Here is a 15,922-nt window from a genome sequence, read left to right as displayed (position 1 = left end):
TAAACGTCGGCTATTTTCGTCGTATGACGGATATTACATTTAATTAGGACAATTCTGTAAACATATGGTTGAGTAAAATAAGACTAGCGTCACGTGAAAATAACGAATAACGCCATAATCTTCTGCTGCTTATTTAAACTTAATTTACAATAAAATAGCAGGCTGGTACACGCACACAGGGCTATAAACATTTCACTTTAATAATAATAATACCACTTCTACCCTTAAACAGTTGCTAGAAAGAAAAACGCCGAGCCAGAAAAATTCTTTCCACTTGCTGCGGCTCGGGAACCACCTCCACATCGTCCCTTTCGACGCGCGACAGCTGCCGCAGCCTACAAATTCCCTATGTCCGGTGGATGCTATTACGGCCTCACCGGTCAAAAAGAAAACCCCTAAAAGCAGTGCCTAGCTCTCTAGGACGCTTGCACATTTAAAGGGCGGACGCATTATGATCGCCTGAAACGTCGCAATTCCTGATATATCTGCTGTACATACCTACGGCTTTAGCACAAAACGCTGACCTCTTAATTGCAATTAACCCCTGTTTATTTCACGTCTAAGCAACACAGGCAACTCCTGCACTCTGACGTGTCAATGAGGTAAAAATTAGCTATAGCAGCTGCAAGTGCCTGTTACATTTAAATATCGTGTAAAATGCAAGGCTAAGGGGTCGCCACCGCTCTATCCATCCTACTCCAATCAAATAATCATTCCTTCAATTTCACCTTAGGCTATATGTAATGTCAGTAATATGAATCGATTTAAAACAAAATTAACAAAGGCGGTGATTAGCATGCATTCACAAATGTGCCAATAACAGAACCCGAATTTCTGCACTTTAAAGGTTTCAGTAAGGGAGCATAACTGTAAATCGCTACGGTAAATTAGAATCAAACAAAAAAAAAATCCACTCTATTATTGTATCAAACATTTTCAAAGACACGGTCATCACGAGTCAAAACATTATTTCGCATCGTTATACAGTAAAGCGGTATGGCTTACGCACACGCTGAGGCAACAGCAGGGGCGGCGTGTGGTTTTATTATCAATCCACGTTGCTTGAAAATCACACAAAATTTAAACATCTCAAATATATACAAATGAAAAACCGGGGCAGTTTTCTTAGAGTACAATTAATCGCGTGTAGTCTTGTCACATTGGAGGTCTTGCCGCGACCTGCTCTCCAAATGTCATTTTAAACTCAGGTGATGCAATATGTTGCAAATGGTCAACATACAATAAACTTGAAGCACCGCCTAGGTCGCTATGTCGTGTGTTGTGCAATGTTTCTGCACATTAAAACCACCATTATTTTGCAGCCATTACTACTAATATTTAAGACTTTAACGTGGCTTAACAGGTCTGAAGGGGTTTGCGGTTCGGAAGATATGAACGATGCGGCTTAACTAAAGAACTATTCAACCTCAAAATGTGCCAAAGGTTGATACTGTGAAATGGTGAAACTAATTGCCAAAAAAGAAACGCGTTATTAAATACGGGCCAAAATCGCCGAAGAGAGAACTTACAATTCATAACCCCAATTTATTTGGGCAACGTACATTTGCTGTGGAACTCCCAAGTATTGCAAACTGTTCTGACCCCGTCTGCATTTCGTATGCGAATTAACGACTTTATTAATGGTCATCGTTGTTATGGACAATCGGACCACAGAATGCCCGTTAAGTTTCGATACAGTCTTAAACACAGGACGGGTGTAAATAAATATCGCCTCGTATAAAAGACATGACCTTGCCAGAAAAAGTTAAACTTGCAAGCGAGATGCCACTTACAGTGATTTGAGCCGTTCCAGTGTTGGTTTCTGATGGAGGTTATGGAGGTTGGGTAGGGGTGCGATGCTCCGGCCACAAGTCCTTTCTCTTGAATCAAGCACCCACGATTCTGATTATAGTAATCCATCATTAAAAAAGGGTTTGGGCTGGGATTCAATCCCACGACGTCCACGCTTTCATACATCATAGGTTATAAGAGCCAAGGCAAACAATGGAAATATGTCAATAGGGAAATTCTGAAAAAAAACAAAAATGCGTTGAACAAACTAAACGTTAATGATGGATTCGTTTGCTACAAATAATCTAACGTAGAGGTAGAACATGCGATTTCCCTTCGGTCAAGTTGAGAGTCAGCGATAAAGCAGAAAAATAAAATATTGTACACTGACAGAGGATTCAGCGGGGTCTGAGCCAGATCCGGCTGGTTTAGTGGATCCCAACTAATTTCCCGACAACAAACTAGGATCTATAAATTCAGAAAAAAACAGCAAAGTCGTATCTGAGAGACATGCACACGAATGGCAATCCTCAGCATGTCGCTCCGAGTTTAACTGAGTTAGCGCTCTTCAGTATCCTGATTTGTAATTTCAACAGCAGTAACTTTTGTCAAATAAATTCCCCGCGGTACCAGTAAAGTCTTTTTGTCTTATATTAAAAGAGAAAGACTATGCAAATCCCATGTACGTCGGTGAGCAAAATATTTTCAATTGCACAAGAACTTTCGAATAGCAGCGTTCCCCACTAAATGTGGCAAATTAATGCTGTGAAATCGAAAGAAAAAAAATCCAAAAACGTGCACAAGTATTCAGCTCGGATTCGCCTTCTGGGGTCATGAAAACAGCCCCATGTGCCTTTCTGCGTTAGCTGGCCAAACAGATTTTTCTGTAGCGCAGTTCACTTCTTCCTACAAACAGGCAGACTGTTGGTCGTTTCATTCTACAATCATGAGATACTCTTATCTCTACACGGCGACGTGTTTAGTCTTTTCCCCTGTCCCTGGTTCAAAGTACTTGAGGATCAATTCCCTCGTTCGTGTGTTTTTTTTTTTTCTTTGGGGGTCTTTCCGTGTTTCCCACACCAATTTCGTCTCTATCACGGTCTGCAGCTTGTGACGAGGTTCAGCAGCTGTGCTCAGACCCCACCCACCTCGGTTCTTTTCCCTCGCTCTCTCTCTCTCTCTCTCTCTCTGGCACACTCACTCACTCACTGTGCATCTCAGCTTTAACCCGTTCGTATCGACCGGGGCTTGTATCTGCAAAATCCATCCTTTAACAAGACCCGCGATTCGTAGCGTATGTTTTTTTCCTACCCGACAGAGATAGGCAGATCGTTTTTGCGGGCTAGTTTGAAAACACCAGTCATCACATTCGCCTCTGCGTTATTACTAACAAAGTGATGAATGCCTGCACACACCTATGACCTTACATTGCAAAATACTGACTGGGAGACACCTCCGTCTAGAATATACGCTTCCCAAACTGCTAAGAGTTAGACTACTTATATTTTGCATTTAAAGAATAAACCAGAGGCTCTGTGAAACGTATTTTTCCATAAACACGACAACGATTAAGCTTAAAAGAAACACAGGATGACCAGCAAGTACGTGAGATAATACAGCCGAGTAAAATAAAAACACTGCTTCTCCAGAAACCTCATCTTTTTCACTACACAGCGGGACACACGGCTGATTTGTCATATTATTTCTTTGCTTGGGGGAAACGGGGGAAAGTTACGATAGGAGATATTTGATCAACCAGCGTAAACAAACAACACACCCGGCACCACTGTGTGATGTCCGACGTGGACGGCGGTCCCACAAAGACTGGTTTGGGGGGCGGGTTGGCATTTAATCCCGGAGGTCCGATTTTACCTTCGCTGGTGCTGACCGGTCCGTTTGTTCATCAATTCTCCCGGTTTAAACTGTACGGACTGGGTTTTAGACTTCATGGCAAAGCTTGTAAACGTCGCAAGGCAATTCTTCAGTAAACAGCGTTCGCAACTTAGTCCTGTTTTTGCTGAAAGATTTGGCCAGAAGTACACGCGAATTGGAAACCCCAATAGTATTTCGTCATTGCGTGACGACAGCTGTTCAACAAGGAAGGACATCTTCCCTCTGTAGAGTTTAACTTTGTTCCTGTGTGACATTTATGTCTTCTCAGAAAACGACATTTATACGAGGTCAACACGGCATTTAAGGTGCGAACTGTGTGTCATATTTACAGTAGTATCCATAACAGAAACGGTCCCCTGGCTCGTAAATAATGAAAGGCTGGTTGCTCAACTCCAAGCAATGTGTTCATGCAGTCTGGCGAGGCAGAGTGATATGCGCACATTTATCATAATTCTGGGTGAAACCTTGAACATGACGTACGTGTGCTTTGCTCTTCGTCTCGATCTCCTCATCCCTTGGTCATTATTCCCATCACTCCAAATCCTTCCCCCCTTCCCCAAACCGCATTTTCCCTCGCTAATTTGCCTAATGTTATGCGGCTGAACTTTTCCTGAACCCGTGGAGGCAGGCAGCCTCACCCCGGAGTGACCCACGAGTTTACATGCCTCTGCCTTTCTCATCTGACGATGTCATCCCCGTTTCTTCGCTTACTTTTACCTGACGGGAATCCGGGATTCTTCTTAACTGACTCAAAGGACAATAGCATCATCAAAATTACAGAGAATGAATGTTTTCACTTAAACACGGGATTAAAGTACCAAAAGAAAACTTGCACTGTTAAGGTGGCCATTACGTGCACCCAACACGTACAGAAACAAACACGCAATCGTTTAGGGAATAGAACTAGTTACCGGTTAAGGCTTTACCCACAGCCAGAGCCTAGTGCTGGTTCTTCTGGTTCTTTTTCAGAGCTTGGAGTGTACTATTTGTTATTATGGATCCTGCGAGTCTTTTACAACAGAACCCTGGCGCCTCTGACGCTCAGATTCTGGGACTAGGCCCACGCAGGGATATGGGGGCATAGGGCAGGGACTGTCACTTTGCACAAACTCGGGCGCACTTTTGAGAGTGAACAGACTGTTTACGTTCATAGATAAGGGCTCTGGGGAGCTGCAAGTACACTCTGCAAATTCCTGTGGTACTCAGTTCTATGACAGGCAGCATCAGAAAGACCCGCCTTAGAAAGCAAACATTCAGGCATAAGGATTAAGCGAGAAGCTGAAAAATCATCTTATTCCGTTTCTCTCCAGCTTCAAGTTCACATTTTCAGTCTGTGCACATTAAAATAATTTCGGGGTGATTAACACAACAACAGAAAAAGTCAATTTCATACTTGTACTGTTTACGCACAAGGATATCTTAATTGCTGCAATATGTTTTGTGCTCAGATCGAAAATATAAAATGACATCAGGTTTAATCTCCCCGGATCAGATTACGGTCCATGGTAAAAGCGGATATTTGACTCTGGAAGAAAACCAAACGCATCGTGATTTCAGCTTGGAGCTTAAATGACCAAGATGTCACCCTGAGTAAGCTGTGTATGGGCTCAGTGATGATGGCTCAAACCAGCGCAGTCCTTCAGACGGCACAAGTGCAGCATTCATAATACTGACCCTAATGCAACTGCAGTCCACTTCAAAGCCTGTTCTAAAACAACATGGATATCTTAACGACGTCCTGAAATACGTGGAGAACACTTTTAAACACAGCTTTATTGGAGGACTATGTTTTATAGAAGTGACTCTTAAGTATTTAAATAAGCCAACAAACTTTAAAGACCACCAGAGGAAACAAGACTAAACCTACTCATGACTTCCTAAGTCCAGCCTAATTTACATTTAATGCCCCCTCCATCCCTTTGGTGCATTCTGATTCTAAGTAACACAAGTACTTGCCATTTGGAATTACTTGGGAATTCATCAAAGTACAGTACTCAAGCTTGGACTAATGAGTTCTTTTGTAGAAGCCAATGGCTGTTCCTGTAGTGATAGAAGGGAGGATTACATCAGCACAGGAGGAATGGGCGTTCACCTGCAGGTCTACTGATACATCGCTACATTTGTCAGTTCTCCGCAGCAGGAGGGGAGATTGGCCAGTTTGGTGGCGTAAATGTCAGCGCAAAGGGTGAAGGCAGGTAGGCAGGCAGCAATTTCCCACGGTGGACTGGAGTGAGAGCTGGTAGCTGCGTGGGGATGCCTGGAGGGACGGCACTCCCGGAGAGCAGCTGTCATTCTGAAAAAGTTTCGGCGTGTTCTCTAGTGTCTACACCTTCTTCAGAAGCGGGATGACAGCAAATCACACTTAGGCTGACCTACTCCAGACAGAGGTCCAGGCGGCAGACAGGAGGGAAAGGACAGACGCACGTCCAAACAGGCTGTGTGTGTGACCCATTTCATTGCGTGACTGTGACCGGCGTCGCTCTTCTGGGGCCTGTAGAGTCACCCTGCCCATCACCAGCAGCCAGACCTCCACTCATGTTAAACAGTCAGCACTGAGCCACCTGAGACAGTCACACACATACTTATCCCGGTCTCGGGTGTGCAGGGAGCCCGGGCAGGCAGACACAGTGAGTGTGTGTGGGTGTGTGTGTGTGTGTGTGTGGGGGGGGGGGCGGTAAGCAGTTTATTACTGCTTACCATTCCTATCACTGGTGTTAAGACGCAATAAGGAACTAACACCGACAGCAGCCCCACCAATCAAGGGGGTAGCAAACAGCTCTGTGTGGGCTTCAGGAAGCGAAGGTGTGCCGTGAAGGGCACCTAGCCTTGGGGGCATCCAGCAGCGCGACCATGCAGGCAGACATGTATACAAACACACACACACAGAGGGAGGAGCTAGAATGTGCCCATCTCCACCATGCATCATGCCTTCCTATTAGTACCTTCATCATTGCCTGGGCAATTGCCAAGAGCAGAAGGGAACATTTCCTCGGAGGGTGATATATGCGCCGTTTGTCTGCTAGGAAGAAAACAGGCCGAAGGGGAGATTTCATTAGCATTAAATTAATTCCAGTCTGGCTATTATTATGCCTCCCGGTCTTCATATTAGACGTGTAAATGGGCACTGGGTGCCCATGTGTTTATGAACCAATCAGAGCGTACTCCCTGTCCCTACCCCCCCCTCCCTCCGCCCCTTCACTCGCCGCCGCTGCCCACCAGCCAATGACCCGCCGTTCCTGGGGCCATACTTGCCTCAGCTTGGAGTTCCTCCACATCCAACCCAGACCTTTGAAGATACCTCATAGTTCAGTTTCCTTCTGAGAAACAGATTTATGGTCATTACATAATCCTGTGCCTGGTTATATGTTATCTGCCACAGCCACACATTTTCTAAGAGAAATGGGCAGTTAATTCCACTCGGCTGCGCCAAGCAGGAGTGGGGGAGGGGGGGGGGGGGGGTTGGGGAGGGTCACAGATGGAGTTCTTTGTTTTACTTTGAAGAGTATCTGAAGGATCAACATGCCACATCGCAGCACCTGAGCAGGTGAGAGAGCAGCAGCACATGAGAGTGAGCAGGCCAACAGACCACCTCCTTCTTATCACCTTTATACTCATCTCCCATCCCCCTAGCCTCCGCCACCACCCCCATACACAGAGCTGCCTGCCTGATGATGGCAGTTCACCTGAGTGTAGTTGCTTCCAGGCCAGCTCCCCTAAGAGATTCCCTCCTTGGAACATTCCACATCCACATTCCTCCCCTCTGATCCCCTGACTCCGCCCTTTTCTGTCCTGCTACTTATACCTGCCTAACATCTGTGTTATTGGCCCCCGCACTGCCACCATGTATATTTACACAGCTGTTTTTCCTCAGCCGGCCCAAAACAGCAGCCCGTCTCCCTGGCGACGACTGGACTCGGTGCCATCGCTGTATATAGGAGAGCTCGAAAACCGGACCGTGGACCTGGGTGTGTGGCTTGAGCCACAGGCTCAGGATGAGGGTTCCTCTCAAGAATAAGACAACAGGATAAGGGACACCCCCAGATGTGCTGAGGGAGGTTTTCCCAAAGGTGTGCGACACTGGAGCCATCTGATGAAAGTCCACCTCGCTATCAATTTAAGGTGAAGTTCCCTTTAAGAGCAAAACAATAAGGCTTTTTTTCTCTCAGGCTCAGGGCCAGTAGCTGCTGTTAAGAGAAACGCTGAGACATTCACTACAAACAAACACCGCCAGCCAACAGCCGTGTCACTGGCGATTCCCATGGTAACCCATAAAACAGCTGTAATGGAAACATGCCGGGGTGACTGAAGCCATCTAGCATGAACAAAACCAATGAGATGCTTGGAGAACATATGAGAATGTGGGGCATGGCACTGACGTGGCCCCACAGGAACCCAGGACAGACCGGCGGACAGACAGTCTCATGGGAGCAGCACCCATATCGGTCAGGGAGGGGCCCACGTGCAGATCCAGCCTGACAGACTTGCGGCCTAGTTAGCAGCCGAGCAAAGTGATTAGCTGGGGTGCTGATGTTGTATCCAGCTCCACGACAGGCTGCCGGGTGTGTGGGACAATGTTGGACACATCAGGTAGGAAGGTGGCAGCATGCTTCAACCAAGCAAGCATGGGGGGGCTCATAACTTAATGTGCGTCTCCACTGGGATGAGGAGCAGGAAGCTGTGAGAGAACCAGGGGTGTCTCACACATGGGGGGGGGCAGGTCTGAGGTTAGGAGGGATTCCACGGGGGAAGGGGATGGGAGGGGTCGAGGGAGATCCTGGCCACTGATGAGAAATGTAAAAATGTGCAGAGGCGGTTCAAATGTTAATGGAACATCTGAAATCCCTGCTTAGCCAGCAGTGCGGGGAACAAAAGGCGCGGAGAGTGACTGCGTGCAGGGCCCAAACGTGACAAATGCCGCTGGGCGGGGGTCAGGCTCCCCCACCCCACTGCCAAAAAAGAAGAGGGGGGGGGGGTTAATGGAACGGATAACTCTGGCCAACCTCATTAAACACAAGGGGACACTGATGGGGGGGGGGGGGTGCTTCATCAGCATTTCAAAAGGACAGGGTGGCTAGAAAGATAGCATATCCATCCATCCATCCATCCATCCTCACCCCCCACCCCCATTCTCAGAGACCCAGCTTCATCTGGGAAGCCCTCAAACTGAATGAAGATCCATCCACGCAGCCCGAGATGATCTGTTTATTTAAAGGGAGTTTATTCAACCTCTTACATCAGGATCCCAGAGGTTTTAAACAATCCAAAGACTAGCTCAAGGGTCACAGGTAACCTAAACTAAACCCTCTCTGGAGAGTCAGTATTTATCTAGAAGTAAAACTTGTTCAAACTGTAAACGACGGGTTTTAAAATATAAGATATTGAAGCGACCATTAATTGTAGCTTGGACTGCTGCATTCGGGTCTCATGCTCTACATGTCAATGCTGCAGATGCCTGCGTACCGAGTATCAATCGCGCCGCTCTGATGGCTTATCTAAAGGCTGCGCGAGCACCACGGGTGGCTGCGGACTTTGAAATGCAGCGGGGCTGCAGCTGGCCCACAATGCACTAGTAAACAGCACATTAACTCAGCTTGAAGCTCTGATAGCAGGGGTCAGAATTAAAGGTTAGCCTGCACCTCCGACACCAAAATTTCCATCTAAATGACCAGGAATTGAGCAGCGACGGCTATGCCTTCGTTTGGCACAGGGATTCACTTATCCTGATCTGAGGATTAATAAGCAGAGATAAAGAGGGCCTCTGCCTCTTTAACGAATGGGGCGATTGGGACCGGCGTGCAGAGGCGGTGGCGGGCCAGCCTGTACACTCTCCCGCTTTCAGAACAGGAGATACAGCACTTGTTGAGTTCTGCAAAGTGAGCAGAGAGAGGGAGGGAGGGCGCAGTAACCCAGCCAGCCCAGCCGCTCCCCCCTCTGGCTCCTGGGCTCAGCAGAAAAGGCCCTGACAATATTTAACCGGGGGCACGCTCATCAATCTGGGGCTTCACCTTCCCCTCTCACCCCCGCTACCCACTGGAACTGCCCCATGTGCTCTCATTCTCCTCCCCCCATTCAATTTTCCTGCTTTTGTTGAGCCCAACATGCCCTGTTCCCAGCTACCCCCCCCCCCCTTCGCTTTGGCCTGAAGTAACATTACAGGTTGCAGCCTCTGAGCGACGGGCTTCCATTCGCTCCTGAGAATTAAGAGATAGATCATTTATCCACTCATGTTTCCGCTGCGGCTTGACATGCCACCTTGACACAAAAGTGCCATCGCCCTGACCTCACTGACCCCCCGCCCCCCTCCCCCCATCTGTTTTTTGAGATAGGGTGAGCAGTGACCGTGTGCAAGCTTTCATCTGCAGGTCCCCATGGGTGCTAGTCATTGGTGTCCAAATCAGCCCAAGGAGGGAGGGGCAGCTGCAATGCCACTTAACTGAAAAAGACCCGGGTTTAAATATGCATTTGTGAGCAGACAGGTAGATAACCCAGATGAGGCTATTTGCAGAACAGCTACATAACCCATCTGTTGATGTTTAATCCTACTGGGTGGCTCGGCCTGCACTCCCCAGGCAAAGCGGGCCACAAATTAGCGCCACCTGGTGCCTGATGTCAAGATCACAGCTCGAGGACTCCGGACCAAACAGGAGTAGATCAGCTGTCGTCATTCCGGTGAGTGTCACGGTGCTACGCATGCGCACACACAGGGCACTTCAATCATCCCGCGCAGACAAAGCCATTAAGGCTGGGGAAAACACCATTTTAACAGCATCTTACAGGCACGTTTTCATGTTACTACGGGTGTAACGTTCACTGTTTCAGCAGAACGAAAGTGACTGTAAATGAAATTCCTTCAATGTGAATCACTGCCCTGGAGAGAGAGACGCATTAAATGCGAAGCGGAGATTTACAACCACTGTCCATCGATGGCTGAGAACATGCGACCACTTAGTCCCAAATAAAACAGCAAAGCACTTTCATCTATACATTATTTATATATTCGATTGCTTTCCGTATTTATTCAATATATATAAATGCTGTACAGGTGCCGTGGGATTTACATGATCTCGGGTAGAATTACAGGCAAAACACCATTACGGCCCGATGCTTTATAAATTATATTTACACATTTAGAAAATGTCTTTAAGCACTTTCGGAACAAAAAATTACAACCACATCCTTTAAATTTGAAGTCAAATATTTGTACACTGTCAACAAATTAAAATGGCACTTAAAAGTAAATTCTGGTTGATGGTGTGGCACCCCCCGAAAAAGTGGGTGGGGGTGCAGAGATACTCAAAGCCCCTTCAATCAATTAACGACTTTATGCTTCCCGCCCTTGTCGGAAAAGGTAACGTATCCGGGCATAAACTGAGGGTTTGTGGTGATATAAAAATAGCAGCGATATGGTGTAGAAAGCAAAGGCAGCCCCCCCTTGAGCCAAGTCAGAGCAGGAAGCGACATGGCACACAGCGAACGAACAGGAATAAACAGACCGACCCCTGCCCCACTTGGCTGGTACCCCGTCCTTTTCCACCCCCACCAGATCCCATCTCTGATACGGTCCCGATTCCCAGAACAGGCAGAGTGGGTGACTGAAGCTCTCATGGGTTACAGCGTATGGGGTACTGCTGGCCAGGCCGCTGAGCGCCACGCTGCCCTGGCTGAGGGACGGGCGGAGCTCATTAGGAGTCGTGCCGGCTGGCAAGGCGGGGGCCGCAATACGGCCTCTGAATAATTCATACTGCCTTTCACGTGGAGACGAGACAGGGGAAGAGTGAACAGGAGCGAGTCATCAGATGCCACTCGTCCTTCTCTTTTTACAAACGCCCCCACCCCGCCCCCCCACCCCACCATACCAAGGAATGGAGGATTCCATTAGACAGCTGTGCATCTTTCTCTCTCACTCACACAACAACACACACACACACACACACACACACACACACAATCACACAGGTATGCGTGTAACCCACACCGACACCACCAGAAGCACATACATAAAGGCAAGCCTGCATGCTCACACACACACACCCACAGAGTCGTGCTTCCCTCGGGTCCTCATGACCCTGCCGGCGTACAGTTAATCTGCCAGCTCTGCGTGGGCACGTGTCAGACAGCTGGGGCCCGTGTCCCCCATCCCCCGCGCTCAATATGGACAGACACCTCCAAGATCAGGGGTCAAGTGCAGGAAATATGCATCCGGGGGAGGCTATGACCATGCCATTGATCGCAGCCCGTCAAGAACTCCCAGCCCCAGTTCCAGCCTCAGGCCTCAGGCCTGAAGCAGAAGACTGAGCAGACAATGGGAGTGAGGGTCAGAAGTAGCTGTTCATGCCTGCACACATATACACACAGGTATACGCGCAGACCGGAACACGTACACACACACAGGTATACGCGCAGACATACACAGGTATATGTGTAGACCACCACACGCACGCACACACCATTTCAAGACGGTCAGGCCAGCTCCCCCCTTAGATGATGTCACTGCATTTTGCCTGCAGATTCTGTTACTTTTGTTTCCACGTGTCAGTGCCTCGCTGACTAGTCAGTAAGGCCGCAGTGCAGACAGATGCATCACGTAATTAACCTCGTGCATAATTAACACACATACTCCTGCCCTGCCTCGCATGGATGCAAAGCTGAACATGCCCCCCCCCCGTGCAGGTGCCTGTGCCACGCGATCACTCAAGAGCAGGTAGAGCACCCCAACAGCCAGGCTTCGAGGGCGTCAAGGCAAGGACCAAGATGGGAATGGGCCACAAACACGACAGGAATCTGCAACCGGGGGGGGGGCGAGGGCTGTAAGGTGAGCAGGGGTACCAGCAGGCCAGCTCTGGGATGGGCAGGTGAGCGGGGTATAAGTGGCCCGGAGTTGTGGCCTACGGACTTTAAGCTTTAAGGGGCTCCCTGTATTTGTGTGATGGGAGTGCCCCCTCCACAGCTGCTGAGCACCGGCATGCAAGTTTTTATTAGTGTGATTTACACCCCCCCCCCAGTGCTGCTGGACCCTCGTAAAACGTCTGGGGCGTATTGTGTCTGCGTGAGAGGCAGATGTCTGCACATCCTGAGCAGCCCATCCCTGCTGGGAGGGAGGGGAAGTCTGAGGAGGTATATGGAAGTACGGGAGTCAGGATTCGCTCTCCATAATAGTGTCACCCAGGGTGGCGGTGCCAGGGTGGCCTGCGCTAAAACTGGCACAAAGCCGAGTGCCACATTCACTGCAGTGCCAAAGAGATGCCCATCTGCTCTGGCTGCGTCCAGGCTTTCCGTCCCTCGCCTGCCCTTTGGAGAATTGCTTCTCTCTCTTTTGCTATGCAGTTGCTAGTCCGTTTTCAAATATGGAACAAGGAATCGAACCCCCTGTTTCTTTGTCTTCTCTGTTGAATATCCCCTCACAGCCACCCCATTACAGCACATGCAGACCCATTGCACAGTTTGTTTCCAGGCGTCATAGCCTCGGTCACCATTGTGCATTCTGATGCAGGCAATCGCGTCACCACAGTTGTGTCCCTTGAGGTCCTCTCCTTTGCATTATGACCCAAACAAACTGTCTGACTACAGGGACCCCCACCCCAGCCCAGCCCAGCCCAGTCCAGTCCACCAGGTTTATGGCCCGTCTGCCTTCCTGCACCGTCAGTCCCTCTTGTTTGCCTAATTGATCTTTATTAGTTCCTGTTAAGTGTCTCCTGGGGTAACACAGGCTGGGGAAAGGGATCGCTTTAACTATGAATCAATTACCTCTGTGACATCACCTGACCTCAATGAAAATGATGCCAATTTTAACTGTATGTAATAAAGAAATGGACAGCTCAGACAGAGATGAAAGAGTGCCCAAAGGTACAAATATTCCTCCAACTCTCATAACTCCTTATCCAGTAAAGAACTGCCATGAGCCCAGAGCCAGCTTCTGGACTGTGGGAGGAAACTGGAGGACCCAGAGAAAGCATGAACATGGGGAGAATATGCAAACTCACATGTACACAGCAGGGGCAAGAACTGAACTGCCCACAGTCATGGAGGTGTGAGACTACAGTACTAGCCACTGAGCCACTTACAGTAGTGGTTAAATTGGTAAAAAGGGTGCATCACACTTTCTTGAAACAAACACAAGCGCGGCCAACCAAACACATTCCCTGGGTTTGCCACCTGATCACTTTCTATGCAGCAGTTTTTCTTCATTATCCAATCCGATTACAGAAATATGGTGTGAAATGATTTCTGGAGAGAATCTCCACAAGGTGAGAAGCACCCTAGTAGGCAGGGGGTTAACAGTTCATGGAAATGGGGAACAGCGCCACCCAGTGGCAGAAGGCTGCAAGACGACTGCAGGCCCCAGTCTCACTGGAGTGAGTCACTCTTGCAGCCATACCAGTATTTTCAGCACATGTCCCATAGTCATTTAAGCTTCTGCCCTTTGTAATGGCAGGGCTGAGACCTGTGTCAGGCGGATGCCCACCCCCCTCCACAGCAGGGGTGGATTTTGGTGCATCCCTCTTATGAGAGCTGCCAAAAAGCTTCTGCGTGATGTGGCCCAGTTTCCTTCAATAGCAGCTCAGTCTGAAACGTCTGAAACAGAGCAGGAACGTGTGCACTCAGACACACACACACATGCAGGCAGAGACAGACACATACACAGAGGCAGGCAGGCAGGCAGGCAGGCAGGCAGGCAGGCAGGCAGGCAGACAGTGTCACTCACTCAGACCCTGCTGCTGAAGCACAGTGTCAGACATGGCCAGGCGTATAGACAGATGTACTCACACCCACCCACAACCCCCCTGGCTCAGACAGCCCATGTTACCCTGCCATACATGTTTCTGGTTCAACCTCATCCCCAGTCTGTTACAGTGAGAGGTACAGAACCAACTGTGCCCCCCACCAGCCGTAATTAACGACGCTGCCTGCCATCATGCGCTGTCCTGCATTTTCATTCCTCCCTCCTGGCTGGGGGGGGGGGGGGGGGTTATGCTATGCTATGAATTCTTCCCTCTTTGCTGTGCTCTCACCGTCAATAAGACAGGATGTAATTAGCTTCCGAGATACGTCGGAGCCATACTGACCCCACCCCCCAACTACAGAGCTCACATATCATTGCAGAAGCTTGGCTTTTCTGCATCGAAACACCTGTCACTCCAGTGTGTGTCAGTGTATATGTGTGTGTGTGCCAGTAAGCATATCGATAAGCGTGTGTGTGTGTCTGTGTGTCAGTGATCCTGTCAGTAAGCGTGTGTGTGTGTCAGTGAGCCTGTCAGTAAGCGTTTGTGTGTCAGTGAGCCTGTCAGTAAGCGTGTGTGTGTCAGTGAGGCTGTCAGTAAGCGTGCGTGTGTCAGTGAGCCTGTCAGTAAGCGTTTGTGTGTCAGTGAGCCTGTCAGTAAGCGTTTGTGTGTCAGTGAGCCTGTCAGTAAGCGTGCGTGTGTCAGTGAGCCTGTCAGTAAGCGTGTGTGTGTCAGTGAGCCTGTCAGTAAGCGTGTGTGTGTGTCAGTGAGCCTTTCAGGAGCACTCGATTGCCAGCACACACCTGTCAGTCCTGTAGTTTCCTCTGCTTCCTCACACCCCCCGTTACTTCCCTCCACAGACTGACTGATGTGTTATTTTAATCAACTGCCTGCAGCATAAATTATTTACAATGTTAGTGAATTAGGAAGCGGGATAGGGACGAAGATGGGGGAGTGGTGGCTGATTAAGAGGATTACTCAATGGAGCTGGGGGGGGGGCTGGAACTATGGGAGTTCGTCACAGCAGGAAAAAGTGAGGACAGGGGGATCACATGAGGGGAAAGGTACTGGACTCACTTTCCCGAAATGAAGCCTGTCAGCAAGCCATCGTCACCGCTGCCAGCCGTCCCGGCTGCACAAACCAGGAAGGGCCCTCCTGCCTCTGAGATCACGTCAACATATGCTGCCCTTCCCACTGGAAGAGTCCGTCACCCCCAATTTGGCGCTCACCTGAAAGAGGCTGCTGGCCAGATCCAGGTCCTGTGAGACTCTGGTCCAACGAATGATTCTCAGTGGGGAATGCCAGGCGTGTCCCAAACAACAGAGTCACTCCCTGTGTCACCTTCACTCAGCCCCCCCACCTCTAGGAGGTGGATGAGGATGGTGTACGACAATAGGCCGAAAGAGAAAGATGGGAACATAAGCTGTGGGGACATGTAAACACACACAGACAGGAGCTCAGCTTCCCCCCCCCAATCATTCTCAGTTTTCACCTACAATGCCTTTCTTTCAGTCAGCCA

General features: G+C 49.0%; 1 protein-coding gene across 5 annotated transcripts in view; it reads right to left on the bottom strand.

Annotated features, from left to right (window-relative positions):
• The window catches only part of raraa (retinoic acid receptor, alpha a), a 106,091-nt gene that overhangs the window by 29,554 nt on the left and 60,615 nt on the right, over nt 1-15,922 (bottom strand). Inside the window, exon 1 of one of the 5 annotated variants that reach the window (XM_049013857.1) lies at nt 3,664-3,903. The exons of 2 other annotated variants lie outside the window; for them this stretch is intronic. Coding sequence is in view for 1 of the 3 variants with exons in the window: in XM_049013855.1 (XP_048869812.1) it covers nt 1,794-1,980 (187 nt within the window). In the remaining 2 variants the exon portion in view is untranslated. Of the gene's footprint in view, nt 1-498; nt 517-1,793; nt 2,943-3,663; nt 3,904-15,922 lie in introns of those variants that run through there. 2 more of the 5 variants (XM_049013855.1, XM_049013858.1) reach the window with 2 other exon arrangements.

Source organism: Brienomyrus brachyistius, chromosome 5 (genome assembly GCF_023856365.1).
Source record: "Brienomyrus brachyistius isolate T26 chromosome 5, BBRACH_0.4, whole genome shotgun sequence".
Lineage (NCBI taxonomy): Eukaryota > Metazoa > Chordata > Actinopteri > Osteoglossiformes > Mormyridae > Brienomyrus > Brienomyrus brachyistius.
The sequence above is the reverse complement of the archived record's forward strand: the minus strand, read 5'-3'. Positions and strand labels throughout refer to the sequence as shown.